The sequence below is a fragment of the Aspergillus nidulans genome, chromosome II (genome assembly GCF_000011425.1).
Source record: "Aspergillus nidulans FGSC A4 chromosome II".
Classification (NCBI taxonomy): domain Eukaryota; kingdom Fungi; phylum Ascomycota; class Eurotiomycetes; order Eurotiales; family Aspergillaceae; genus Aspergillus; species Aspergillus nidulans.
The window spans coordinates 3249529-3275506 of NC_066258.1; the positions used below are offsets into that span (position 1 = coordinate 3249529).

The window sequence follows — 25978 nt, forward strand, 5'->3', positions numbered from 1 at the left end:
GGAAGCTAATGTGGTGCTTACTCTGTTCAACGGTGTGGCTGAGGCGCCTTATCTGTGAAGTCCACCATCGCAGTAGATATCGCAGTACAGATATAACAGATATATTGAGAAAGATTTACACACGAGGCCAACACATACTGCCTGGCGATACACTGGCTAATGGGAGGGCAGCAGTGAATACCCGGCTCTAGGTTGGACGTCCATTACCGGGCTGATGGCATTTTCCGGCATGCGAGGGATAGAAGTTGCCCAAATACATTCAAATTCTGCAACATATCATGTGCTGTTGCATTCCCCTTGGTCAAAAGCAAGGGCGCAGAGCAAGATGGAAATGAAGTGACCGTTGCTAACGGCGCTGGTTAAATTGGCTCAGTGGATTTTCCCTATCGACCCCGGTTTTAGCGGCGAATTTGAGAGACTAGAATATCAGCACTCACTGGGGAGCACTGACCGAGTATGTCATATGCTCAGGTAGATCTTCGGAGCTGCTGGCGTTTATGATTTTGAGCTATCACTGAATTGGACACGAGGTTCATGCTTGCTCGGCAAGATTCTTCCCAATACCGGGAAGCCCAAAGCAGTCAAAGCTCTGCTGACTGTGAGTTACAGACATGGAAATCCGGGACTATAATACTATGTTGTGTAATTGACTACACCGAAGGGCAGAGGGTAGCTGAGGGTTCATGACTCGATATCCTGCTGTATGCTGGGAATCGAGTTTTTAGCTGTAGACTCAATGTGCTCTCGAGAATGGAACGCTGGAGGATGAAGGTTTATAGCTTTCGCTAGTGAGCTATGAGTCTGTCCTTCGGTCTTCAGGACTTTAAAAACAGTCGAACACAGCAATATTGATTGTGCTAGTAGAAGGAACATAACTCAAGATGAGTGGTAGATCTGGGGAACCCCGGTCAGTCACATGATGACTATATACCATAAAGGATTAGCGCCATAAAGAAGCGAGAAAGATCCGCCAAGCCCCGGTCACAGCACCGAGCCTGAGTCAGCAACCCACAACGCCAAATTCCAACCCTACCCTAACCTGAACCTTTTCCTTCCGTCCCCAACGCCAGCGACGCCGACAGCAAGCCCACCGACCACCCTCCCGTCAACACCGTTTTCCCGACGTTCTCATCCTCGCCGATTATTCAAGATGACTCACGAGTCTGTGTGGTACAGCCGTCCTCGCAAGTATGTACACCTTTGCCTTCGGGGTTGAGCTCGAGTGATACATGTTGGATTCGATGCGGTGGGTGTGATGCTAACCAATGTTTTGCAATAGGTACGGCAAGGGTTCCCGTCAATGGTGTGTAGCCTTCTTCCCTCTATAATTTTGGCGAATATGCGAAAATAAGTGGATATCGGAAAAGCAATGGAACTGGGAATTGGACAATGATTTCGCATGGATATAATGGATGTTGATGGGTTCTAACTCGAATATTCGAACAGCCGTGTCTGCGCTCACCGCGCCGGTCTGATCCGCAAGTACGGGGTATGAAATTCTTCCTCGAGATTGAGCTTGGTAATGCTGGGATTTGGTGACTGATTGGGACTTGGTTTAGATGGACATCTGCCGTCAGTGCTTCCGTGAGAAGGCCTCCGACATTGGTTTCTTCAAGGTTGGTTTCTCCTTATTTCCGTCCTGGTTGGTAGGGGTTGAGTTGGGAAGACGGGTGTGGTGAACAACTTGGAATTGTCGATTGGTTTTGACGAGGAAGCCCATTGGGGAACGCTGCTAACAAGGCCTTGCTTTCAGTTCCGATAAATCAATCACCAACTTTCTCCCGTCATGACGATTCCGTATCGTGTCCGTACCGGTACCGGTGCCATCTCAGCCCGTCAATAGACTATGCTACTTGGAGGAAGTCGAATCCCATTTCATTCCGAAACACGTACCCGCTTTGCCTGAAGACTAAAATTCCGACGGGCGCGACATGAAAGGGCAGGACTATTGAACACAGGCACGCGATACGGAATTAGGACTTGGTTGGGGGCGATGGAATGAAAAAAAATGTGAAAGAAATTACGGATACTTAGAAAAAGGATCGGTCGACTCTTCTTTTTTTTATGACGAACTGAGCCTTGCGCGGGCGGACGTTTGCGCGTCGTCGGTGTTGACAGACAATATCAACTTCTCAATTCATGGGTGTTTTTCTATCTCATGCCTGAGCCACCGTTCGATTGGCGTTATCGCATATGAGCAAAGATGGGCTACTAAACTGAGGGCTAAAGGAGTGCCACGGGATATCGCTCTATCATTTCCCACCTCTTACAGCTCATCGCAAACTGCCTAAACAGTCTCGGCAGACCAGTAGAGCTACAAGTACAGAATACATAGTAGTCGTACGGTGAGACTAAGTAAACTGACCCTAAGCTTATCTGCTTTAACTCATGGTTGTAGTTGTAACTTCGCCAAGCGGAATATGTGATCTCACGTCCGCTGCAGCCTTGGTCTATGTCGAGCGAAAGTTAAACGCTCAGTTGTAAACATCGAGTTCTATTTGTAGGTAGATAAGTGGGTACATAATGAGAATACGGCTGTGGTGTGTGAACCACATTCTGTATACCACCATCAACCCGGCCGTGCATCCATCCGTAGATATCCAACATAATATACCACGATACTCGTCATCATCTACTTCTACTCATAAATCTTACATGACTAGATATGCATGCATGCACGTAACTAGCGACAGAAACATGGAACGAACAGGAATAGAAGATATAAAATGAAGCACCGCCGTAACACCAATAGAACGGTAGTCTCAACCTCAAGCGCTAAAGCAAAAAAACATGATGACATCATTCTGGCAGGATGGAAATAATGGTCGCTGGCTGGGCTACGACGCAGCATTGGCCAGGCAGCGAAGATTATAGAATAGAAGATAAGCGTCAACACCGAGGACTTCCGCCTCAGTGACAGGGGTAACTTGATCGTCGTTGAAGAGCATCCACTGTTTTATGGCGATGTTAGATGGTGAGAGTAAATATGCAAGCAAGAGAAACAAACCTCATCACCCTGGCGACAGTAGACGTAGTAATGCCCCGCCTCGAGTTTGCCCTTATGTACAACAGCTGAAGACAGGTCATACGTGTACCGTGATTTGTCAACGGCAGAGTCGGGGTTCGTAGTGTATGGAAGCATATTGATTGATAAGGGGAAGTCAATACGGCCTTCAACTTTTTCTGAGACGGAAAAGGTGTGTTCAAAGCGCTGCTTCTGTTAGATGATATCTCGTTGTCTTGCCGTCACGGATATGGTGTTTACCTTAAGCTGCATACACAGAATCGCCGGGAGTTTCTTGATCCGGAGCTGCTTTGTTGCCTTCTGGGGGGTGTTGCCACAGCCGCTGCAGTTGTATACATCGGCCATAAGCTTCTCCGGCGAGGTAAAGCTCTCCAAGCACCCGCTGAGTGTGGGTGTTGCGGAGGGGCCGGTACCGCCGCCCATGGCTCGTTTCTTCGCCTGAACCTGTACGTCGAGACTCAAATCGACAATTGGATCTTCCGTTTTTGTGACATTACCACAACGATCGCACGTCACACTGCTTCGAAGCTTGCCGTAAAACGTTCGGTGAAAGAAACAACTGCAGCCTTTTTCATGGTTTTCCCGGTTCCCCTCCGCGCTGGTATGCAGCTTGTCGACGAGGAACTGGTAGTACTCATGCGCATCCTGCTGTTGATAACCAGCCAAGGTCTACACGAAAGTCAGCTTGTCGCAGCTTAAGAACTCGGAAATGCACCTACTGGGCTTGCACGCCAGGAGGCCAGAAGCAGGTTGAGCGCCGCGAAGCCCTCCGGCTTGTCGATGCTGTGGAAATCGGCAAAAGCTTCAGCAACAGCGCATCCAATGCAATCCGCAACCGTGCAATCATGCGGTTGGTGACCATTACCGAGAAAGTAGGTACTGAGGATCGGATCATGCAATAGCGTCTGCAGAATGACGTTCAGGTAGCATGTCTGCCCGAGATTGAACAAGCCTCTAACGCCTTGCTTCGCACACGGCCGCCGGTTAGCGTTGCTCTTGACGTAAAGTTCGTCGGCCGAGCTCTCGCTAAAACGCCGTTTCCTTGCGACTGCAGGGGATTAGCTAACGAACAAGAAACCGCCGGGGCTCACGCGGACCTTTTAATGTGCTCTCTGGGGTTGCTGATCTGCATCGTTCTAGGCCGTGATCGTACACCAAATCTTCGCAGCCCTGGCAAAACAAAGCTCGGTTTCTCGACTCCATGTCTGAGCGAATTAGCTCTGCAGCCGGTGCCAAATCAATACCTTTCACTTACAGAATTGATGACCAGTGTTTTCTGTGTGTGACTTCCGGTCGCCATTCATACACGGCTCAGAGCAGGTTAAACATGTATACTTCGGCTTCAAATAACTTGACGGATTTGAATTGAATATATCGCGCCGTCCGAGAGCATTGTGCGTCTTGATGAAGGATGCCTTGAACTGGTTGCTAGCGGCGCTATCGTGCATGAGCTGAGATGCTAGGTGTTCTTTGGTCTGTGTTAGCTCCAAAAGAAGATGGTAATGCCCATATGGTGTCCATACCGCAACCGAACTCGGCCTCCGAAAGGAGGGAAACCGAAGCAACGGTCGCCATAGTAGAAGCGGAAGTCATGAGACGTCGCCCAAAATATCGCCTTAACAAGACTCGAGTCCAGCACGTTCAGTATGCAGGGTAGATCGGAAGTGTATCAGAGAAGGTGTCTCTCAAGGCTGTATGTCGAATCAGGTGCTCGGTTCACGAGGCGGATAGACAGAGCCATGGAGCAAAGGCGCAATTCGGTATGCTGCATGTGTTAAAGCATCGTCTCATCGAATAGAGTCCAGCTCTTAGTAACAATGTAGATTAATGGATGGACATGAAAGGAGGAGTGAGGAGCAAATCGGGGGTTGAATAAAGGTGTTGTCCGCCGTCTCGTGTCTCCGCCGAATCGGTGCCAAACACTGTCGGGAAGAACGTTAGATACCAGGCTATGTCAAAGAAAACACTTCAATTTACCAGAGCAAGACGAGAATTGTCCCTTAGAGGCTCAGACGTCAAATCACCAGAGACGAGGCGATAATGTGTCCAAGAACTTTTGGCAAACTCGACTGCGGCTCCGATAAGAGATCGGGCCTGCATTTGATCCGAGATGGCGAATGAAGTATATGGGACGCTCAACTGCCTTCACATTTTGTCTTGGTTTTACTCTATTTGACTAGTAAAGTATATTGTCTAAATATTTAGAATGTTTGAGCCTAATCATTTCAAGATCTTTAGTTGTAGGACATGGTGTGTCTATTTGCATGCGCCATGCAGCGCATGCGTTGCGGTGGAGATGCTATATGCTGGAAACGCAAACAGGCGTTCATCTGCCTTACAATTCGCCGTTGTGCCAGTTGATACAGGTCCAATCGCACGGCATTCGGGCCCCTTCTTTCTTCCTTTATTTCCCCTCTTTCTTACTTTAGAGTGCCCCGTGATGACTCAGTCCAAAGTCGTCCAACGTCGCCCGGCGACCAAAGGGCGTTTTAATGGCTCGGGACGATTTTAGTGCACCGTCTGCGCCCTTAAAATTTCCGCAATCCTGATGTTCGAGCGTCCTTGGATTGTACATTTACTGCGCAAGATCACCGCATGCTCTTTCCCCGAGGCAATGCGCTAGGACGACCTCGACCCCTAGTTGCATAACGACTAGTCGTCGTCCCGCGAGTACTAGTTCCTCTCACTCTTCCACGGGATGTTCCGGGTTTGGGTACTTGTTTTGTGGAAACAGTGCTTGGAGGGTGTTCGATAAAGGTGGTGTCCGAGGTCCTATGTGAGTTGTAATTAGCAACGTGTATGGGGGTTATAGCCTGAGACGATTGAATTCCGCAACTCACATAAACGTCATGTCGGCTTCGTTGCCTTTCGCTGATTCTTCTTCTTCAGCCTCTGCAATTTGTTAGAAGGATTGATATCCGCGTTGTGTGGGGTAAACAATACCCTTCTGTGCCTCAGCTTGTTTCGCTCTTCGAAATGACTCGGCGATTGGTGCCTAAAGTCGCTGGTCAGGTTGTACGCGAGATCTGAGCCACGCAAATTATTAGCATACCTCTGGGAAGTCCACGCAAAAAGCATTCATGTTCAATCCATAGAGGAAACTGGCAAAGCTCTCGCTGAAGCGCGTCAGACTCTCATGCATTAGCTGCAGTTTGTCGAAGTTCGCCTCGAGCTCAGCCATGCGGTCGGCAAGATCCGCAAACTGCGGCTCAAGGGCATTAATAGCGGGCTGGGTATACGGCACCCTGCTAATCTTCCTGTCATATCCATGCGCTTCGCGGACGGAAGACCTAGAGCCTGGCCTCAGAGGGGTCGTAGGCCGTGATACGGCGCGTGACCGCGACGACGAGCGTGAAGCAGCATCCATGATATCTCCCTTTCGCCAACGGTTATTGCAAGTTTGTGCGGTCCGAGGTTATTATGAGACAAAATGGATAATGCGAGTCGACAAGTTCAAGATTGCCCGTTGCGGCGTTCGGAACGCATACGCAAATTAGAAGGTGGGGAGTCAATAAACACTCAAGTAACTATGTACTAAAACGATTAATAATTACTAGGAATTAGTCTTAAAAGAGGAAACTCACTGAAGAGATAAATTGTTCCAGTCCTTTGAGGTCCAGGCTCAAGTACCTAGCGATCTTGGACCGCTGGACGAAGTTTGTTGACAACGGACACCGGAAGAATCCCCGCTGCTCGGGCACTAAAAGTAGAAGCCCTCGTGCATCTAAAGCCACGAGTCCGTGAAACGGAGTAGAGCCCCAGAAGATCAGGGTCAAACTAGTCGGGAATTTGCTGGTTTTTCTACTTTATTTCAAGAAAGACCTGATGATCGAGCCTTGGAACCTGCCCCTTTACAGGGAGGCGGTTTATGCCGCAGCACTTCATGTCAACTGACAAACCTAGTTAGTCCGGCTCCAACCGCTCGTCTTTTCGATCGCCCGCCGGACCGCCTCCCTGAATCGCTTCGATCCCCCCGCATAAGTTACCCCCCAAGCCAATAGTTTCAGGGGTGTGGCTGATATTGGACTTTCTTACACGCGAACGCGTTCCTCATAAATCCTTTTTGCGCACACTTGCCAACTTGCTCGTCACTCTGCAAGGGCACATGCATGCTTCTTTACTACATCGCCGTGCCTGCTATTCCTCGGCCAAATCGATTCAGTCAGCTTGTCATCCATTAGGGCAAACCTCTCGGCGTGCACAGATCTTTGCCCCATCATCTCGTCCTTTATTCAGCCCAATTTCAGCACGCTCGTACCTACCGAGACGGATATTCTCCACTTCCCTATCATCACCCTTTAGAGAACCGAGGAAGGGCTCAACTGGCTGGGCGATCACGTTCACGGTCCTTCTCATATTTGGGGGAGCTTGGCTGCAGAATAAATATCGTACACTTGGGGCTGATTCCGTTCCCCAGTCGACTGCTCTCGAACCCCAAGAAAAAGAAGATCTATTTCTCGGCGTACTCAATACCCTTAAGACCATGCCTATCGAGGCCGCTCCCGGCACTGTGGGCAACCTCACCCCGGAACAAGAGGCCAAGCTCCAGGAATTCTGGGTCCTCTTGTTCAAGGTGTGTGGCGTCCAGATGGATGGTATAGAAGAAACCGAGAACCGTCCCCCGAGTCCCGCACAAGAAAAAAAGCAGCCGCCAAAGCGGAGATTCGGTTTCTTTGGAGGAGGTTCTCAGGAGAAAGATGAATCTACCGCAGCGAACGATGCTGCCTCCGGTATCGCGTCACTTACAATTACCGATGGAGACGATAAGTTCGGCACGTCGAAGGAGTTCCAGAAGGCTCTCGCTGAAATCAAACCAGAGGACATGCGGACCGCGTTCTGGAGCATGGTAAAACAGGACAACCCGGATAGCCTGCTGCTGCGTTTCCTGCGGGCGCGGAAGTGGGATGTTAAGAAAGCGCTCATGATGCTTATTTCGACCATTCGCTGGAGACTGCTTGACGCGAAGGTGGATGAAGATATCATGGTCAATGGGGAACATCTTGCTTTGGAGCAACTAAAGAGCAGCGACAGTGCCGAAAGAAAGAAGGGAGAAGACTTTATCAAACAATTCCGCCTGGGCAAGAGTTTCCTTCACGGTGTCGACAAGCTGGGCCGTCCAATCTGTTATGTTCGGGTCCGTTTGCACCGTGCCGGTGATCAAGACATTGAGGCGCTGGACCGATTTACAGTGTTTACGATAGAATCTGCTCGGATGATGTTGGTGCCTCCAGTGGAAACAGCTGTAAGTTCTGCAGACGTGGGCTGGCTGGAATTCATCTAACAAGATATCAGTGCGTCATCTTCGATATGACTGATTTCTCACTTGCGAATATGGTATAATCTGCGTTCTAGGCTTTTTGAGATTTGCTAATCGTGCTTCAGGACTATCACCCGGTAAAATTTATGATCAAGTGTTTCGAGGCGAATTATCCCGAGTCTCTTGGCGTAGTACTTATCCACAAGGCGCCTTGGATCTTTTCTAGTTAGTTCCCACATTTGTCGCCCTGACCTGCAGGTTTAACGGACTTTTTTTTTTTTCTAGGCATCTGGAACGTTATCAAGGGCTGGCTAGACCCTGTCGTCGCTGCGAAGATCCAGTTCACAAAGACACAACAAGACTTGGAGGAATTCATCCCAAAGTCACGTATCATTACAGAGCTCGAGGGCGACGAGAAATGGGAGTACAAGTACATTGAACCTAAGGAGGGCGAGAATGATAAACTGAAGGAAACTGCCAAGCGCGATGAATTAATAACTCAACGCCAAAAGCTGGCCAAGGAGGTCCAAGATGCAACCGTTGCTTGGATCCTTGCTAGCAGGAAAAAGGAAGAAGATAAGGCTAAGGAGGTTACGGAAAAGAGAAAGGATCTCATCGGACGTCTGCGGACTCAGTACTGGCAGCTCGATCCTTACGTCCGTGCACCGAGTCTCTACGACCGGTTAAATATCATCCAGGGTGACGGCAAGATTGAGTTCTATCCCGAGGCCGCTACCAACGGAGAGGCCGCGAAGAGCAACTAAACTGTTGAGTGTACAGCAACTGTTTCTCACCCTGGCTTCATTTCCTTGGAGTGTCATTGATAGAGATGTATTATCTGGTCATGCTGTTTTTGTTCGATATACACCACCGTATTTGCTAGCATCGGGCCTGGGATTTGGACCTATATTCTCTGGCCCTAGTTGTTTGATGTAAGAAAGCTTCTTCCTATTGTATCATCAGGCTACCAGACCCTCCCGGGCACATAGACTCAAGTACCTACAGGATACGCATGCCCACATGTACAAGAATGCGCAGGCTGCCACTTCACATCTTAGCCTTGATCGACTCGTAGTACTCCTTGAGCTTGTCCATGTCTGTTGCCTGAGCAGGCCATCCAATTCCAAGGCCTTCCTCCTCGTTGGGCTTGGGGATCTGTAAAAGTAAGGTTTAGTACAGTGAAATGAATACCAGTAGCTGAACGTACCATGTGGAAGTGGACCTGCAAAAGCGTTCATTAGGTTTTTGGAAACGATTAGGACAGTACAGTGGTGATGGAGCTGTGCAACATACATGATCAACAACCTGGTGCGCAATACGACCATTGTTTTGGAGAACATTGAAGTCAGTTGCGCCGGTTACTTGAGCGATTTTCTTAGCAACGGGCTGTTTGTCGTCATCTGTTAGCTCTCTCCAATATGAAGGCCCATTTGAAAAGCCGTGGATGTGGATTGAGACCGGTAATGCATTGGGCGGGGAAGGTCCTGGGGGTGGCGGAGTGTATCCCGCAAGGTACTTGGATTCCGCATAATGATATATATTGAAGGGGTAGGTATCATCGGTCTCTTCATCATCCGCTATCTCTCCGCATGGGTACGTACCAGGATTTCAGTGAGGTGGTCATCGGGGATATCGGTGAGCTTTGCGCCGTGGTACTTGGGGATCACGAGCTGTTGAACAGTTTGCGCTGTTAGCTTCTTCTCGACATCCACTTTACGGAAGCCCCTACGCGGTGGACGTGTTATTCAAGAACGGGGAGTGGGCGTGCTTACCGCATGTCCACGACTGAGCGGCTGGATGTCGAGGAAAGCGAAAACCTTGTCGCTCTCGAAGAGCTTGAAGGAAGGTATTTCTCCTAGTTGGAGTTAGTTTCACGCATTGAAACCATTTACTGGCTTCTTCCAGTGCGAGAAGCGAATGCTGTTTACCCTTGATGATTCTGCAGAAGATACAGGCGGCCATTATTGCGACAGGTGGGAATTTCGATTGACCTAGCGAAGGAGGAGGCAATTGAGCTTGAAGTCGTCACCAAAGACCCGATGCGGGGTTGGCGGTATCGGACCGGAAGGGTCAGTCCACTACCTGCACCACTCTACACTCTTCTGGGAAGGTCGCTCGAACGCTTCACTTGGAGAACCAGATTCGGGGATTTCTGAAGGCCTTGGCCACCGAAAACTTTTCTTATCATGGTTTAGATTTGCTTTGTTTTGTTTATGATTTGATAGCAATGCCGAGTCCAACATCTAACCCCGCCTCGGATAAGGTATGAAGCTGCTATAGTTGGAGTCGATTCGTCCCTAGGGACCTTATCATCCCTCAATGCACACTTGGACATCTTCTTATCTTGTCTTATATATAAGATTGCTACACTCCGCCAGTGACACTCGAAATGGCTGGTTTCCTGCAACCGAGAGGTTCTGTTGCAAGCGTAATCAAACTGGCATTCCGATCTACCCATTTTCTCCCTACACGAGCCCCATCTTCATATCTACGACGCGCATTTTCCGTCTCCTCAAGTTTACCCATGTTATCTACAGAGCTGACTGAGGCGCAAGTGTCGGCTTTGAGAGCCAATAAAGAACGCCTTGCAGAAGACCTTCATCACACCTGTCAATGGGGGTACGGAATTCGCTGGGGAGAGTAAGTATAGTCTACCGGCCCTCGTGGCATAAAGAGCCTTCATCAATCTAATGGTAATTTAGTGGCCACACGGACACAGGTATGCAGCGCTTAGCGCTGTCACAGGAGGATAAGCAAGTACGGGACTGGTTCATTGAGACGACAAAAGCTCTGGGATGCAAAGTCACGGTCGACGCAATGGGCAACATCTTCGCTGTCCGTCCTGGGCGCAGATCTGATGTACCCGCGACTTTCATCGGTAGTCACCTGGATACGCAACCAACAGGTGGAAGGTATGACGGAATCCTGGGTGTACTCTCCGGCATAGAGACCCTGAAGACCCTAAACGATCTGGGACTGGAAACCGAGGGTGGTGTTGGCGTTGTCAACTGGACTAAGTGAGTTGCCCTGAGTTGCCCTCTCAAATTGCTACTGCGAACATGGCTCATATGTCTGCAGCGAGGAGGGCGCCCGGTTCCCTATCAGTATGGTCTCCTCTGGAGTATGGGCAGAATGCATTCCTCTTGAGAAAGCACATGCGTTGAAAGAAGTGCCTACTGTCGCCTCCCTTCCAACTGCAGCTTCTGCTCCGGAGTCCATGAAGTCAGCACTCGAGAAGATCGACTATCTAGGAAGCGTTCCGTGCTCATACAAAGAGACTCCCATGGCCGCCCACTTTGAGCTGCACATCGAACAAGGTCCTCATCTGATCACTGCAGGCCAGCAGATCGGCGTCGTAACAGCTGTCCAAGCATACCGGTGGTTCCGCCTTAACATCTTCGGCAGGGACACGCACACAGGCACCACTGCATTTGAGCACCGCGCCGACGCGCTCTATGCGTTCGCGCGCATGATGGTGCGCGCCCGCGAAGTTGCCGCCTCGCAAGGCTGCTTGGCAAGCGTGGGCATCATTGAAGCCAAACCCGGCAGCGTAAATACCGTTCCCGGCACCGTAAGCTTTAGTCTCGATCTCCGGGGTCCGAAGACCGAACTTGTCGAGGTCGTTGAAGCCCAGCTGCGCAAGGATTTTGACGCAATTGCTGCAGAGGAAGGAAAGGGCATCGGCAAGCCTTGCCGTGTGGAGTGGACGTTGGACTTCGATTCGCCCGCCGTCAACTTCCACCCTGATTGCATCGAGTGTGTGCAGCAGTCTGCGGAGGCGGTCACGGCTGATGCTGGTGTTGCGGACCCGAAGTCTCTCGTCAGAACAATTATGAGTGGTGCTGGGCATGATAGCGTGTTTACCTCAAAGAGGGTTCCGACTAGCATGATCTTTGTTCCGTGCAAGGATGGGTTGAGCCATCATCCTGAGGAGTTCTGTTCTGCCGATGATTGTGCCAGAGGAACCTCTATCATTCTGCAGGCAGTTGTTCGGTATGACCGAAAGCGGTTCTCATCGTAGATCAACTAAATGTGGTTTACAAACGTACATTCCAGTAGTACACTACAGCACCAATAGAGCATCGCACTCTGTATCGATCATGTCATTATCTAGTTATTCCATATCGGACAGAAAAAGAAATGACATTTTTCTTTTGACAGGATGCGCTGAGATGCAGTAATTTCTGGCCATAGCCTACTCAAACCACACTAGCAACACCCATAAAAACCCTCGGAAGACCGGGAGGCGACATCGACACCACCTTACGAAGCAGGAGCGCCACGGCCACGGCCAATTCCGCCACGGAAGCTAGGAGCGAACTCGCCGGGGGCACCCTCCTTGCCTTCCTCACGGCGACGGTAGCCACCCTCACGAGGAGGACGGGGACGGCGCTCGCGCTCTTCACCACCCATCATTCCACGAGGGGGAGCGTGAGAACGCTGCTGCTTGATGTGGGTGGCAGGGACAACCTCAGCGGGGAGGTGAAGCCACTCACGGAGGTAGTCAAGACCCTGAAGACACTGTTAGTAAACCGGCGTTGTTGCCTTTCCATCAGGCGACTGGAATTAAGCGTACCTCGGGGGTGAGGGTGTAGTAGTAGTACTGCCAGGAGAACTGGGTCTTGACGTAGCCGCGGGAGTTGAGGGACTGCATGGCCTTGATCACGTAGAGGTTCTTGGTGTCAATGTCGCCATGCTTGGGAAGGTTGAAGTCCTTCTTGGCCACGAGCACACCCTCTAAAAGAGACCGAGTCAGTAATCAGTACTCCGTAAGGAATTTCGCAACCAAGCCAATCCCATTTGATTGTCTTGTCTCGTCGCGCTGTCGAGGTTCGTTCACATACCGCGGAAGAGGTACTCATGGATCTTCTTGCGGTCTTCCTTGGGGATAAGCCTGGCATGGAGTAAGTAAATTGTCATTCAGCTCACATTCTAGGAGCTTTTACTTACATTGTCGCGAGTTCCTGTTGCTCTTCGGGGAATCGCTCTGACAACGCGCGAAGAGGTGGTTGAAATTAGATGTTGGAGTGGACCGACGGCTGCCGAGTTAAAAGTGCGATTATTCCCGATTAGTTGCTGAAAGGGCATTAGCCCTAATAATCAAGCGATAAGATAAATTTGTATCATGTGACCATGCTCAGTATTTAATCATGTGACTTGGCGATCCAGGCCTTATCCGACTTCATCTGGATCGGTGGCTAGTTTGGTATCGATTTACCTCATCAACGCTTTACTCCAACACTGAGTTAACTTAGCGTGAAACCGGAGACCTATCTCCCACGAAATAAGAACACACGTCGACTGAAGTTTGAGACGAGTAAATATGGCGTCGCACGTAAATGTCCTCCTGTCGTCCTTCCCCGGACTTTCGCTTCCCCCGACAGTTTCCTTTGCATTACCAGCGACGTCCACTCTATCAGATCTTTGCGAAAAGGTCTCATCATATATCCCTTATTCTGTGCCCCTCCGGTCCCTCATCTTAACAACAACAAATAACAAACAAATTCTCCCCTCGTCGCTCGCTGTTTCTGAACTCATCTCACCAAATGGCGACTCAACTCTCCTCCCCCTTCGTCTCACGGTTCCTATGTGTGGCGGAAAGGGTGGTTTTGGCTCTCAACTTCGTGCTGCCGGTGGGCGCATGTCAAGCAGGCGCAAGCGCAATCAGGGCGACGACAACGGCTCCAGCCGTAATCTCGATGGGCGGCGTCTTCGTACAGTCAACGAGGCCAAGGCCCTTGCAGAATACCTCGCCGTGAAACCCGAGATGGATAAGAAGGAGAAAGAGGAGCGCCGACGACGGTGGGAGGCTGTTGTTGAAGCCGCGGAAAAGCGCCAGGAAGAGCTCAAAAATGGAGGTGGGAAGCAAAAGATCGACGGTCAATGGATGGAGGATAAAGATGAGATGAATGAGAAGGCTCGAGAGGCTGTTCTTGCAGCTATGAAGGAGGGCACTTGGACGGATAATCTGAAGGACGCCCTCCTAGGCGGGTCGAGCACGAGTGCAAGTGAGGGAAGTGGGCAAGAAAGTGCTTCTGCGTCGGAGGACAGCGGGGAGGAGGCCGAGATGAGGGATGCGCCTGCGCAACCTGGTTCGGCGCGGCCTGCTGCACCGAGGAGATATATCGGGTTCGACGATGATGATGAATTCATGAGTGACTCTGAAGAGGATGAAGAAGCTATGAATGAAGGTTCAGAAGGAAAAGGAAAAGCGAAAGCATAAGTGGTCGCGTTTTTTTGCTGTTTAAGAGCACTTTTCTTAATTTGGTTGTTTTAGCGCATTTATCTGTTCCAGCACAAATGTATTCATAGTCATTCAAGCCGTGATCTTACTATGATCAGTATTAAATATGCTTTTTATTTTGTTGTAGTAGGTATCTTGTACTTTACGTAGTAACTATGTGATCTTTGTTTCTTTTGCCAGCAGATGCCATATCGGCTATCGCCACTGCAACTCTTTTCGGATAGCGGAGCGAACCGATAACGCCCCAAAAGAGCTCTGGAATTTGGTAGCAAAACTTCTCTCACCATTTTCATTCTCGATCATCATGTCGTCGGCCCTCAGGCGCATGAGCCCGAGAGTTTTGTGGAAATTCCCACGACAATGCCAACAAGCGCAGCGTTTTTTCCGCAGCCAGCACCCTCCCAGCCGCTTCCGGCGGGAGGTTGTCTGTGGACTGGCACTCCTGTCGACCGTTCAGCTGCGAAGACAATCTACCAGCGCATCTAACCCTGTGTCATCAACAGAGTCTACTCAGGCTGTTCTACCATTATGCTGTCCCGGATGCGGGGCGTATTCGCAGACTGTCGAGCCGAACGAGCCAGGATTTTACAGCAAAACCAGAAAGCAAACCCGAAAGCTCTTATTGGAAGCGCAAAAGGAACCGTTAAAGGAATCTGCAACGCAGGAGGCGGTATTTACCGTACAAAAAGCTGTCGAGGAAGCGGAGATTGCTCCTAAGCCACATCGTTAGTATTCCACACGTCCTCCTCGATTGCGCCTAACAGTTTGTTGCAGGTGATATATTGCTCGAAAATGCAGCGGATACCGTCAGCCAATATCTCGAGAAATCACAGTCACCGGTGCAAGTCTGCGACAGATGTCACGACCTACTACACCACAATAAGGGGGTGTCTGCTATATCGCCTTCGATACACTCCATTGGAGCATACCTTGACGAATCGCCACATAAACATAACCGAATATATCATATCATTGATGCGGCGGATTTCCCTATGTCGCTTGTTGATGGTATATACGAAGAATTGGGAATTCAGGAACAGCGCTCGCGGAACCGGCGATCCGCGACGTATAAATACAAACACGGAAAGAAGCTGCCGACAATAACGTTCGTCATAACTCGCTCGGACCTTTTGGGACCTACTAAGGAATTGGTGGACTCCAAAATGGAGTTCGTTCGGTCAGTTCTCCGTGAGAAGCTAGGTATCTCATCGGAGGAATTCCGTCTGGGCAATGTACACATGATCAGCGCCCACCGAGGCTGGTGGACGAAAAAGGTCAAGGAAGAGATGCGCGAGCATGGAGGGGGAATTTGGATAGTCGGGAAGGCCAACGCTGGGAAAAGCAGTTTTGTACAAGCCTGTATCCCAAAAGACTCACGGAACCTCGAAAAAATGGCGGAACTCATTGCGCGCCGAGGAGAAGCATCACCTGCACCTAGTTTGGACGACCAGCCTGCTTTTGACCCCGATAGCCTCCTTCCACCTGCTCCGAACGAGGATCTATACCCCGTTCTCCCGATCGTGTCGTCCCTCCCTGGCACCACAGTCTCCCCAATTCGTATTCCATTCGGCCGCGGTAAAGGTGAGATAATTGACCTCCCGGGGCTTAGCCGTGGCGATCTGGCCGACTACGTGCAGGATGAATACAAGCGCGACCTTATCATGACCAAGAGGGGAAAACCTGAGCGACATACCATCAAGCCCGGGCAGTCCTTACTTATTGGCGGCGGCCTTATACGCATTACGCCTTTGGATCTTGACACTATCGTATTGGCTGCAGCTTTCATTCCAATCGAAACCCATCTGACAAGGACCGATAAGGCGGCCGAGATGCAGGCTCAAGAGCGTCCATATCCCGGCACAAACATCGTCAAGGAGGGTACTGGAGCGCTGATCAAGTCGGTGGGGATATTTGACCTGAAGTGGGACGTTACACGCTCCCATCTCCCAACATCTATCGCAAAGGCTGTAGAAGACCACGGCATCAAGCCGCCTCCCCTGCCTTACAAGGTGATGTCTGCGGATATCCTGATTGAGGGATGTGGTTGGGTCGAGTTGACTGCCCAGATTCGCGCAAAGGCATTTAAAAATAGCGATGGTTATGGCGATGGGTCTACAGAATCTTCAACTCACTTTCCACGGGTTGAAGTTTTTAGTCCTAACGGGAAACATGTTGAAGTACGGCGGCCTATTCAGAGCTACGAGTTCACAGCGAAGAAAGCGGCCGCTGAGAAACGGGCTATTGGTGCTCGAGGGCGTCGCAACGTTGGGCATATGAAACGGAAACAAAACCAGAAACCTTAGCTCTGGGTTACTGAACTGAGTATTTCGTGTTTATACTCTTGATCGTACTTTCGAGGGATGTCAATGTACATTACGATATAGCATAGCGATTGGTGTTCGGGATATAGATTGGTTTATCAATGTACTATACTGGGCTTCCGCCACCACTGACAAGGGGATAATAAATAAAAATATAGGCAAAGATGGATATTTGCTCACTGGTAAGAAAGGTGACTTCGCCAGTTGAAGCAAGCTAAGCTTATTTTCCCAGCTCTCATCCTTGCGTACTGAGTTTCTTAGGCATCTCTACACAGATACAATTTACAATAATCAAGCTAGAAGTCTAAGGGTCCTAGATAGAAAGAAGAATTACAATAAATATCTATATAAGTCGTGTATAGCCCAAGTAGCGGGGTACGGTGATCTGCGTGCTCACAGGGTCCTACGCCCTCTTTTCTCCCCACCTTGTGTCGACAGAGATATCTAAAACTTTCTTCCAAACCACTTATATTCAAGGTATTCATATATATAACTTTTATCTATCATGCTCTCTTCCCGCGGCGAGAAAAAAGCAAAGTCCTTTGATATTCCCTGGCGCTTCGCCGTGGCCCCAACCTACGACAAGGAAGCGAACCCCGATGGCATCATTTGTTTTGGGATGGCTGAGCATGTACAAGTCTACCTATTCCAATTTTGTCTCTTTCTTTTTAACCATCAATCAGGGCCCTGTCCGTGCCGATATTGCAGAATACATTAACAACAATGTCAAGTTTACCACAAACTCGGTCTGCTACCCCTCCATGTCAACGTCAAACCCCCTCCCCGCTGCCGTCTCATCTCATCTAAACAAGTACTTCAAGCCCCTCATACCCATAACGCCTGAAATGGTTGTTAAGGTGAACGGCTGCTCAGCTGCAGGGAACATGCTGTCCTTTGCGCTTGCGGAGCCCGGGGATGCAGTCCTAGTCAGCAGACCGGTGTATGGGCGGTTCGAGCTTGATTATGGCGTCCAGGGAGGAGTGGAAATAGTATATGCGGATACGGATGTTAATGAGGCTTTTGGGACGGCTTGTGTGCAGAGGTATGAGGAGGCATTGGAAAAGGCAAGGGAGAGGGGAGTCAGGGTTCGGGCGCTTGTTGTTGTTAACCCGCATAATCCCGTTGGTATGAACACGCTCAATTCTACCTCTTTTGTTGGTAGGTACTTGAGATCTCTCAAATGCTCACGACGTCAGGCCGGTGCTATCCACCAGAAACGCTTGTCGAGATCATGAAATTCTGCAACAGACACAAGCTTCATCTGATTAGTGATGAGATCTATGCATTGTGCGTATTTGACTCTGGGAGCCCAGACGCAGTCCCATTCACATCTATATTATCCCTTGCAACACCGGAGATAATCAATCCGAATCTGGTACATGTACTATACGGATTCAGTAAGGTAAGAGCAAACAGGATCCCTAAAACAGCTACGAAGCCCTAATCAGCATGTGAGAGCAGGACTTCGCCTCCGGTGGCCTTCATCTCGGCTTCATAATATCTCGAAACTTTGAGCTCCGTCGAGCCTGCTCGGCGATGCTGTAAGTACGCCTTATATTCTGTCAATCGTTAAACCAGCACACAGACCATACGAAGCTAATATGAAAAACCTGTCTTGCCAAGCAGACGATTTCACAGTCCTTCCTCGGCAGCTGAGACAATAGGGACTGCAATTTTGCAAGATGAGGACTTCGTATCTCGATTTATTGAGAGATCTCGTCGGGATCTTGCTCACTCCTATTCAATAGCTACTTCGATTCTTGATCAAGAGGGGATCAATTATGTTAAAGGGGGGTAAGCAAACAGCACAATACCAAATGCACCACTATCATAGTGCAAGCGAACTAATCATTTTGACATGGTGCCAGGAATGCCGGCTTCTTTCTTTACATCGAACTCTCTCCATACCTCTCTCTACCAAACCAGGAACATGAATTCGCACTCGCCCAAAGGCTGCTCGATAACGGGCTGTTCTTGCACCCAGGCGAGGAGCATTGTAAGGAACCAGGCTGGTTTAGACTAGTCTTCTCGCATGATGAGCACATTCTTCGGGAAGGGTTACGGAGGTAGGTCCCCAATTCTCGTGTGCCAATAGGCGCCTCTTGACATTCAGCTCATAAACGAATAGGCTCATCAAGACAGTCAAAGAGACTTAAATGGAAATTATGCGCCAAAAGATTGATCGTAAGCATCGTTAATCCTATCTTCTGACCGTTATCATCAAATGTACCATCAAAGCCGGATATGGAGTACATCCTGATATATCCTATCCCATCGAACTCCTCTCATTGAAATGGAAGATTATTTCCACTGTCCCGCATCCTCGACCCCCTTCCCAACCTTCTTGAGTCCATCCTCCAATCCCGTCCCCACATTTCCCAGAGCATCGCCAACAGGCCTCCCCGAACTACCGGTAGCACTGTTCACTGTATCGCCCAGTCCGCGAGTTGCGGCGCCCGTAACGCCCCCCAAGGTCTTGGAGACGCCGCCGACAGTGTTACCAAGTGTGGATGTGACGAATTTAGCGGCGCCCGTGACACCGGAGTCGTTGGAGGAGGTGTTGGAAGACCAATTGTTGTTAGGCATATTGGCGCGTGGTGTGGAGGTAGTGAATAGAGGCGAGATTTGTAGTTTGGTGATATGACGCTGAGTTTATCCGTTCGTTGTCTAGTATATGGTAGGTATGTGTAGGTTTGTATTCGGCAAAAATAATTGTTTTTGTGGATAGGAGAGGTGGGCGCATGCGGTTTATATATCATATATCTTATGTGGAGGCTTGCCTCTGACGTCACTGGCGAGATCATAGGCTCTGAAACTGATCTACATCTTTAGCTTCGACTCCGAGTATTTTGTCTTTTGAGTTTATTACGTAGGGTGGAGTATACCGACGTTTGAAATGGAAATGAGATCATGTCCACCGCAGGTGGGCAGATATGGCTCGGGCGTGGTTGGAAAACCCTAATTCAAACGTGCAGGACGTTCAACAACCAAGTAGCAACCATGGCTAGAAATGCGTCACCACCAGTCATATTCCCAACTAAGCCCCCTCTTCCTCCAATAGGGACTCAATCCTCATCATAATCAGACTGCTGAGTTTCTTCGACGACTCATCTCGCCATCAACCATCAAATCAGCATCCCCACCATGCTCAAGCAGATACTCTCACATCCTCACATAGTCTTAGCTGCATACCACAACTGTGTATGTCCCATTTCGTCCCTAGCATTTACATCTGCTTCTGCCTTGACGGGAAGCTTGATGATCCACTCACTTCTTGAGATGCATGCAGCACTAACAATGAGCGTCAACGCCGTGGCTCTGCTGCCATCCCTGCAGCCAACTGTTGCACCATGCTCGAGCAGCAGCTGCACGCGTCACACATGGCCCCCGAATACAACTTTGCAGAGCGGCGGCCCTCATTCAGCTCAGAGTAGAGGACATGGTCAATGTCAATGTTGAGGTTGTTCGGTTGAAATAGCATCCTTGCTGATCCTCATTCCCAGCTTGCGATGAGGAGGATAGCAAGCGAAGTCCCAGAATGTGAGGAAGGACAAGGAGCCGGCGCCTTGACCAAGGCACGATTCCTTAAACGGCAGATCAGCCAGCAAGTGATATTAACTGCCTAAATCGTAAAGGTGGCCAGCGCCGTCCAGGGTTCTGCCATTCTTGCCCTAGTAGCGGGCAGATCATCCTACAGATCTACTGTGGGTTCGACACCTTGTCCCATCAGCTTTAGACGATCATTATTTTCTTTCACATGATGTATATCATTAGTTTTCTCTGGTAGGCTCCTGGCCACTTGTCGCCGGGTTAGCGTGTACTCGAACTATGTCCTATTTGTTAGACCCAGGCGTAGTATCTCGTTAGTTTTCGCATAGTTATGCCGCTTCATCTCTGCGTAAAAGGATGGCTTTAACCAAGGGTGTTATGCCATAGTACTACTTGACGAGTTGAGGTTGGTGCCGTAATTGACGCATTTCTGAACAGTAGGTTCAGATGTGGCACAGATCGCCCCTGTTAGTGCCTTGGGATGTTCCGTTGGTGAAGGAGAGGGTTAGAGTTTGGTAGTATGTGTTGCTTGTAGGCATGAAGGAATTGTTGTCTTGAAAGTCTAGCAGGTCTGCGCTGTAGAGTATGAGCTCGGCGAGAATGGATTGTGTTTGGAAAAGTTGAAGTAAACCGCCAATGTACTTCGTAGGAAAGTGGTTGCCAGGTATCGTAAGCAAACTTGATCTGGGATAGAAGCAGCTTTTCGCCTCCGAAAATCAAAAAATATTGGGAATCATAATGTCTTTTAATTGCGCTTAATTGTAATCTGTATTCTAGATTTATATCATTTATTCAATGTTGGCAAACAGGAACGTCGGCTGACCGGGAACAGCATTCTCAGCCTGCAGACCTTCTCTCTTCTCACCGGAGCCCAGAACCTCCCCGGTCTTGCCACCCTCATCAACAGCAACAATCTCAATCTCCTTGGCTCCTGTTGTCTTCTTCAGGTTAACCGTCATCTCCTTGAGGACACCGAACTCGTCAAACGGTAGTTTTCGCTCAAAGACGATCTCGGGAGCCTCCTTGGTGCTGATCAGACGCTTCTTGAGACCCTGAACAAAGGGCATGGCCTTCTTCATCTCACCAAGCTTGCCGACCTTGGCGTTTAGCTCCTTGTCGTTAATGGTGAGGGAGACAGCGTCAAAGGCTTCACGGACAAGGTCGATGTACTTCTCCTGCCATGAAGGGAACTTCTTCGCAGCAAAGATGGTAATCTTCTTGGGCTTGCGAGGGTCGAAGTGTGCAGACTTGCCCTTGGCGAGCTTTTTGACGAAGTTGGCTTCGGCGGACAGGATGCTGGAGGCGGTCGCGCGAACATAGCTGGTAGCTGCTGAGAGTTCAGGTGAGGGCTCTGCAACCTCAGGGAATAGAGCGCGATGGATAGTATCGGGCTGAATAGGTTAGTATTAAACTGTGTTATAAGGTCTGAATACGCACCTTCTTCAGAATTTCGAGCCAGATGTACTCTGACCAGTGAGGTGCAATGGGGGACATCATGAGCGCCTGGAGCTCGATATAGCGCAAGACCACATCGCGGTGCATGCCGATGCCTGCGGAGATGCAAGCCTCACGGTAGGCATCACGGGCACCAACCAAGTCATACAGACTGGACTTAAGAGCGAGCTTGAAGTTGGTGCTAAATTAGTTAGCTTTGGAACCCCAGGCTAGGATATCGGTTGACTCACTCTTGGTAGTTCTTCTTGCCTTCACGAACCAGGGTGTTTATCTCGTTGTCGAAAACCTTGTCCCAGAAGTGGTCTGCGGGTCCTGTTCGCAAACTCTCATCCTTGACAACCTCCTCAATCCACTCCTTCAAAGTAAAGAGACGAAGAATGTTGCTGTTGGCAACGCTCTCCTCAAAGTTGGCGTCTTCGATTCCATCACCGGCGTCGGCGAAGGCAATGCGAGTAGCATCAGCACCGAATTTGTCAACGGAGTCTTTCAGGGTCAAGAAGTTTCCGGTGCTCTTGCTCATCTTATCACCGTTCAAGAGCAAGTGTCCGTTGGCACGGACACCGCGAGGCCAGTATTGCGGTGGGAAGAGAGCTACGTGGATATAAAGGAAGAAGGTCAAGTGGTTCTGAATGAGATCCTTTCCAGACACTCGGACGTCCATGGGATACCAGTATTCGAATTCTCTTCGCATAGCCTGGAGAGCGTCCTTGCTAAGACCGCTCTTCGAGATGAGCTCATCGCTGATCTCACGTCGGCAGAACACATAGTCCCAAACCTCGTCGATCATTTGCTCTGCCTTGATGTTGAGCTTACCTGTCGTCTTACCGTAACGGTCACCGTGCAAAAGATGGGCAATGGTGTAATAGGCCATGTAGACGGTACTGTCACTCAGACTCTCAACAAGGAACTGCGGGTCCCACGGGAGTTTTGAGCCGAGGCCGTATGTTCTAGCGCAAGCCCAGCGGTTGAGCCAAGAGAGATTCTTCTCGAACCCGTTCTTTGTCTCGTTGGAGTATGTGTTGAGGGTGTTCACAACGTGGTCAAGGGTGTCTTTCTGCCACTTGGCATCGTTCTCACCATAGTTCAGGAACCATTGGCCAAGGTACGCAACGACACAGTCGTCCCCACTTCGGCTGACAACCTTGCCCATGGGGTCAGCGAAGGGGAAAGCATCACCGCTGTCGTAGAGGGCCTTGCGAATCTTGTCCTTGGCAGCGCTTACTGGCTCGCCCTTGAACTCTCCAACAATCATCGTGCCCTTGTAAAAGGCTTCTCCATAGGCCAGTTCCTTGGCCTGGGCGAGCTGGTTGACGTCCTTGGGGGAGTTGATCTTGAGCTTCTTCACAAGCGCTGGTGCGGTGAGGTTACCGTACGTAGGTGTTTCAATGAGAGGGAATATTTCCAACTCAGCCCACTCCTTCTGGATGCCGTAGTATTCGGGCTTCTTAGCAAGGTCGAGCAAAGTGGCATAGTCGTCAGGGGAGTCTGAGGGCACACAAGTGACGACACCAGTACCCTTGGTAGCAGAAACACCCTCCATAGGAAGGATGCGCACACCATCCTTGTGGAATGACAGAGGTGCGTCGACGAGTGTACCGACGAATGCCGATCCCGGAGCAGTCAGAACGGTGGGCAGTTCGTCCTGAGTCTTGGGGAAGTGCTCGCTGTCAAAGAAGGTGCCCTGGAAAGCCATGTTCCAAGCACCCCGCTTGGTGCAGATATAGTACTGCTTCTCCTTGACCCTGAAAATTCCGTATTCGATCTTCGGGCCGAGGAAGCAGCAGTTTTGACCGTACATGGTCTCCGGACGCAGGGTAGCGGGAATGAAGTAAACATCGGCGTCATCCTCAATCTTGCCTTTGACGAGTTCTGCAATCTTAGGTGCCCACTCCTTAACCTTCAGCTTCATAGCCGTGTACTCCTGGGGTCCAATGCCTTCGCCCTCGGTTCGGTCGTGATCCATGCAAGGCTGGCCGTCTTTGGGTGAGTAAATTGTGTAACGATTACCATACTGGATCTTGCCGAGCTCATATAAACGGTTCATTTGCCAGCGCACAAAAGCGTCGTAGTAAGGGTTGGCGTCAGTGGTAACCATCTGTCGGCGCCAGTCGATACCGGCACCCAGGCTGTCGAGGTCACGGATGGCAAGAGGCGGGAAGTGCTGGAGCCAGTATGAGGCATCCGCGAACTTGTGAATCTCTTCAATGGGGATACCGATGGCCAGCATGATCTGGAACTGGTACTTCATCTTCACAGTCTTAGCGGCGGCCTTGCTTTTCTTTCCGGAGAACTTCTCCTGTTGCTCGGCCTTAACCTCCTGGGTTGGGGCGGCGACGGCAGCCGTCTCCTCGTCCTCATCCTTGTAGCCTTCAAAGTTCTTTCCGAACTTCTTAACCTCATCGGCAAGCTTATCAGCACAAGCTTTGATGGGCATACCGGTGCAGTGGAAACCAAGAGGGAAAAGGGCTCTCTTTCCCTCCATACGGGCGGTGGCAGCCATAAACTCGACCTTACTGGCTGTGAAACTGTGACCGGCATGGAGGGTACCATTCATGTACGGGTAGGCCATGGTACCGAAGAACTTCGGGTACTTCTCACGGAGCTCGTCGGGAGTCATGCTGCCGGCAGGCACCTCGGAGAGGGAGGGAGCGTCAACCTCGAAGACCTTGTTTTCCTTCCATTGTGCCTGGTACTTCTTTTCGATGGCGATGAGGGTATCTCTTTTCTCGGTCTATATCGCCGCAAATTAGCTCGTAATTCAAGATCAGGCACTGAGGGGCAGACATTTTCGAGCTTGAGAGTGTTCTTGGAGCTGTTGCCCGGATCGAGTGCAGCTGCAGACGCAGCGGCAGCAGCCATGGCTTTCTTTAGAGTCTGCTATTTGCAAACTATAGAAAAGCCCAAGCACAAGTATAGCAGAAATGAGTCAGTTGCTTTTCAGACCGCGGGGTCGGCCTGGTCAAAAGGCCGCGAAAAGATTATGTGGGACGCGGAGTGGCTCACCGCCTTCCGCACTGGCATCACCGCTTCCTGTCACGTGCGTTATCAGAGCCGTTTCTTTTCGCCGACAATCTTTTGACGAAGAGAGCGGTCATCAATTGCACACGTCCAGCTCCATCCCTCGGCTTCTGACCCTTTTCTCCTTCATTGTAGAGTAAGAGGATCGCGTATTGCGCGACACCAGTCACCATGGTCAACCTCTTCAAGCGGATGCGGAAGCTAAAAACTGTACGTCTCTGATTTCAATTAACTCAAATTGCTAACGTGTCTCTAGAAAGTAATTCTCCCTTGACCCTGCCTCTGATAATCGGACTCGCTAGAAAAAGGATACTATATTCGAAGCGAGTCACTAGTGTCGCTAACAAGCCAAATAGATTCTCAATATCCGCGTGGGAACAGGCGCCGCAATCTTCCCTTCAGCAGCTAATGCAACCGCTGAATACCCGGCCGTCACACGCCTACACCTCACATATGCTCGCAAAATCTACGGCGGTCATCAAGGTGCACGGCACTTTTGGCGGCAATGTCTCACCCGACTCAAGTATCATAACCCCGGTGTTCCGATTACCGTGAAACAGACCGACAACCAGGACGGGCCCGCCTCTTTAACGGTATATTTTGCAGAGAAACTCAGCAATGCTGCGTCATTGAATGCTGCCGCCAAGGACGAGCATGCGCCCGAGCCCTCAGCAACGGAGAAGACGGCCACCGTGGATGTCCGAAACCTCACTTATCAAGATATCTGGAATAAAGTGAAGAACATGACGGGCGCACAGGAAGTGCCCCCGACTGAGGAGGAAAAGGCTGAGCTGGCAAAGTTTGAACAGATGGCACAGCAATCAGTCAAGGACCGAGCCCGTGTGGCTGCTATACGACAGGCGAAGCTGGATCACAAGCGGATGTTAGAAGCGGCCAAAGGAGAGGTTGAGAAGCTGAAGCAAATGACCTAGATGTGAGTGAAGGTGGCTTTTGGGAACTTGTAGCATAGCATTCTTGATCTGTTTCATGTAATTTTAGATTTCCTTCATGAACGATAATTTTCCTTGGCTTTACCTATTCTTTACCTTCTATTTCAGCAAACTGATATTACATTATAAGTGGGCCTCCGCATATCAAGGCATTGATTT

At 50.0% G+C, this 25978-nt stretch overlaps 12 protein-coding genes across 12 annotated transcripts, besides 1 other annotated feature; 6 read left to right on the forward strand and 6 right to left on the reverse strand.

The window, feature by feature from the left end:
* Nucleotides 1–25978: part of a sequence feature (contig 1.61 483..865047(-1)) that runs on past both edges of the window.
* On the forward strand, nucleotides 1037–2156 carry ANIA_11411 (40S ribosomal protein uS14). The gene is made up of 5 exons (XM_050611445.1): nucleotides 1037–1188; nucleotides 1280–1303; nucleotides 1447–1489; nucleotides 1560–1616; nucleotides 1754–2156. The coding sequence occupies exons 1-5, from the start codon at nucleotides 1151–1153 to the stop codon at nucleotides 1760–1762; spliced, it is 171 nt and encodes a 56-aa protein (XP_050467474.1). The 5' UTR covers nucleotides 1037–1150; the 3' UTR covers nucleotides 1763–2156.
* On the reverse strand, nucleotides 2682–4611 carry ANIA_03711 (putative ubiquitin C-terminal hydrolase Ubp8). The gene is made up of 7 exons (XM_050611446.1): nucleotides 4549–4611; nucleotides 4281–4493; nucleotides 4123–4230; nucleotides 3745–4073; nucleotides 3266–3694; nucleotides 3008–3217; nucleotides 2682–2951 (listed from the first exon to the last, which is right to left on the reverse strand). The coding sequence occupies exons 1-7, from the start codon at nucleotides 4598–4600 to the stop codon at nucleotides 2838–2840; spliced, it is 1455 nt and encodes a 484-aa protein (XP_050467475.1). The 5' UTR covers nucleotides 4601–4611; the 3' UTR covers nucleotides 2682–2837.
* Nucleotides 5267–6392, reverse strand: ANIA_03710 (DASH complex subunit DAM1; the record flags this gene model as incomplete). The annotated part of the gene is made up of 4 exons (XM_050611447.1): nucleotides 5267–5797; nucleotides 5866–5917; nucleotides 5969–6020; nucleotides 6078–6392. The coding sequence occupies 4 exons, from the start codon at nucleotides 6390–6392 to the stop codon at nucleotides 5614–5616; spliced, it is 603 nt and encodes a 200-aa protein (XP_050467476.1). The 3' UTR covers nucleotides 5267–5613.
* ANIA_03709 (CRAL-TRIO domain-containing protein) lies at nucleotides 7042–9046 on the forward strand (the record flags this gene model as incomplete). Its single annotated transcript, XM_050611448.1, has 4 exons — nucleotides 7042–8267; nucleotides 8318–8359; nucleotides 8408–8507; nucleotides 8568–9046. Exons 1-4 carry the CDS (start codon nucleotides 7131–7133, stop codon nucleotides 9044–9046), a joined length of 1758 nt encoding a protein of 585 aa, XP_050467477.1. The 5' UTR covers nucleotides 7042–7130.
* ANIA_03708 (HIT family protein) lies at nucleotides 9095–10252 on the reverse strand. The gene is made up of 6 exons (XM_050611449.1): nucleotides 10211–10252; nucleotides 10055–10137; nucleotides 9884–9952; nucleotides 9576–9668; nucleotides 9490–9504; nucleotides 9095–9437 (listed from the first exon to the last, which is right to left on the reverse strand). The coding sequence occupies exons 1-6, from the start codon at nucleotides 10242–10244 to the stop codon at nucleotides 9330–9332; spliced, it is 402 nt and encodes a 133-aa protein (XP_050467478.1). The 5' UTR covers nucleotides 10245–10252; the 3' UTR covers nucleotides 9095–9329.
* Nucleotides 10672–12303, forward strand: ANIA_03707 (M20 family metallo-hydrolase; the record flags this gene model as incomplete). Its single annotated transcript, XM_656219.1, has 3 exons — nucleotides 10672–10922; nucleotides 10985–11299; nucleotides 11361–12303. 3 exons carry the CDS (start codon nucleotides 10672–10674, stop codon nucleotides 12301–12303), a joined length of 1509 nt encoding a protein of 502 aa, XP_661311.1.
* Nucleotides 12359–13292, reverse strand: ANIA_03706 (40S ribosomal protein eS10). The gene is made up of 4 exons (XM_656218.2): nucleotides 13233–13292; nucleotides 13127–13176; nucleotides 12859–13019; nucleotides 12359–12794 (listed from the first exon to the last, which is right to left on the reverse strand). Coding segments are annotated over exons 1-4 (462 nt in total). The 5' UTR covers nucleotides 13235–13292; the 3' UTR covers nucleotides 12359–12545.
* Nucleotides 13606–14618, forward strand: ANIA_10454 (telomere maintenance SDE2 family protein; the record flags this gene model as incomplete). Its single annotated transcript, XM_050611450.1, has 1 exon — nucleotides 13606–14618. The coding sequence occupies one exon, from the start codon at nucleotides 13606–13608 to the stop codon at nucleotides 14503–14505; it is 900 nt and encodes a 299-aa protein (XP_050467479.1). The 3' UTR covers nucleotides 14506–14618.
* On the forward strand, nucleotides 14833–16829 carry ANIA_10438 (uncharacterized protein; the record flags this gene model as incomplete). Its single annotated transcript, XM_656217.2, has 2 exons — nucleotides 14833–15251; nucleotides 15325–16829. The coding sequence occupies exons 1-2, from the start codon at nucleotides 14852–14854 to the stop codon at nucleotides 16827–16829; spliced, it is 1905 nt and encodes a 634-aa protein (XP_661309.2). The 5' UTR covers nucleotides 14833–14851.
* Nucleotides 17353–18917, forward strand: ANIA_03704 (uncharacterized protein; the record flags this gene model as incomplete). The annotated part of the gene is made up of 7 exons (XM_656216.1): nucleotides 17353–17478; nucleotides 17531–18005; nucleotides 18044–18134; nucleotides 18246–18249; nucleotides 18309–18388; nucleotides 18474–18641; nucleotides 18716–18917. The coding sequence occupies 7 exons, from the start codon at nucleotides 17353–17355 to the stop codon at nucleotides 18915–18917; spliced, it is 1146 nt and encodes a 381-aa protein (XP_661308.1).
* ANIA_03703 (uncharacterized protein) lies at nucleotides 18929–19542 on the reverse strand. Its single transcript, XM_656215.2, has one exon. The coding sequence runs from the start codon at nucleotides 19431–19433 to the stop codon at nucleotides 19149–19151; it is 285 nt and encodes a 94-aa protein (XP_661307.1). The 5' UTR covers nucleotides 19434–19542; the 3' UTR covers nucleotides 18929–19148.
* ANIA_03702 (leucine--tRNA ligase CDC60) lies at nucleotides 21133–24468 on the reverse strand (the record flags this gene model as incomplete). Its single annotated transcript, XM_656214.2, has 3 exons — nucleotides 21133–21787; nucleotides 21834–22032; nucleotides 22082–24468. 3 exons carry the CDS (start codon nucleotides 24466–24468, stop codon nucleotides 21185–21187), a joined length of 3189 nt encoding a protein of 1062 aa, XP_661306.1. The 3' UTR covers nucleotides 21133–21184.

Bases quoted from the DNA above. Each gene is read 5' to 3' on its own strand.
- ANIA_03703 (XM_656215.2), bottom strand. From the start codon at position 19,433: ATGCCTAACAACAATTGGTCTTCCAACACCTCCTCCAACGACTCCGGT.
- ANIA_03711 (XM_050611446.1), bottom strand. From the start codon at position 4,600: ATGGCGACCGTTGCTTCGGTTTCCCTCCTTTCGGAGGCCGAGTTCGGT. The intron at 4,494-4,548 runs GTATGGACACCA...CACAGACCAAAG, and splicing joins GGAGGCCGAGTTCGGTTGCG to AACACCTAGCATCTCAGCTC. The intron at 3,218-3,265 runs GTAAACACCATA...ATCATCTAACAG, and splicing joins TTCTGTGTATGCAGCTTAAG to AAGCAGCGCTTTGAACACAC.
- ANIA_03706 (XM_656218.2), bottom strand. The intron at 13,020-13,126 runs GTATGTGAACGA...GGTCTCTTTTAG, and splicing joins CCATGAGTACCTCTTCCGCG to AGGGTGTGCTCGTGGCCAAG. The intron at 12,795-12,858 runs GTACGCTTAATT...CAGTGTCTTCAG, and splicing joins ACTACACCCTCACCCCCGAG to GGTCTTGACTACCTCCGTGA.
- ANIA_11411 (XM_050611445.1), top strand. From the start codon at position 1,151: ATGACTCACGAGTCTGTGTGGTACAGCCGTCCTCGCAA. The intron at 1,189-1,279 runs GTATGTACACCT...GTTTTGCAATAG, and splicing joins TGGTACAGCCGTCCTCGCAA to GTACGGCAAGGGTTCCCGTC. The intron at 1,304-1,446 runs GTGTGTAGCCTT...ATATTCGAACAG, and splicing joins GGCAAGGGTTCCCGTCAATG to CCGTGTCTGCGCTCACCGCG.
- ANIA_03708 (XM_050611449.1), bottom strand. From the start codon at position 10,244: ATGGCCGCCTGTATCTTCTGCAGAATCATCAAGG. The intron at 9,953-10,054 runs GTAAGCACGCCC...ACTGTTCAACAG, and splicing joins CGCTCAGTCGTGGACATGCG to CTCGTGATCCCCAAGTACCA. The intron at 9,669-9,883 runs GTACGTACCCAT...GACGACAAACAG, and splicing joins ACCACCTCACTGAAATCCTG to CCCGTTGCTAAGAAAATCGC.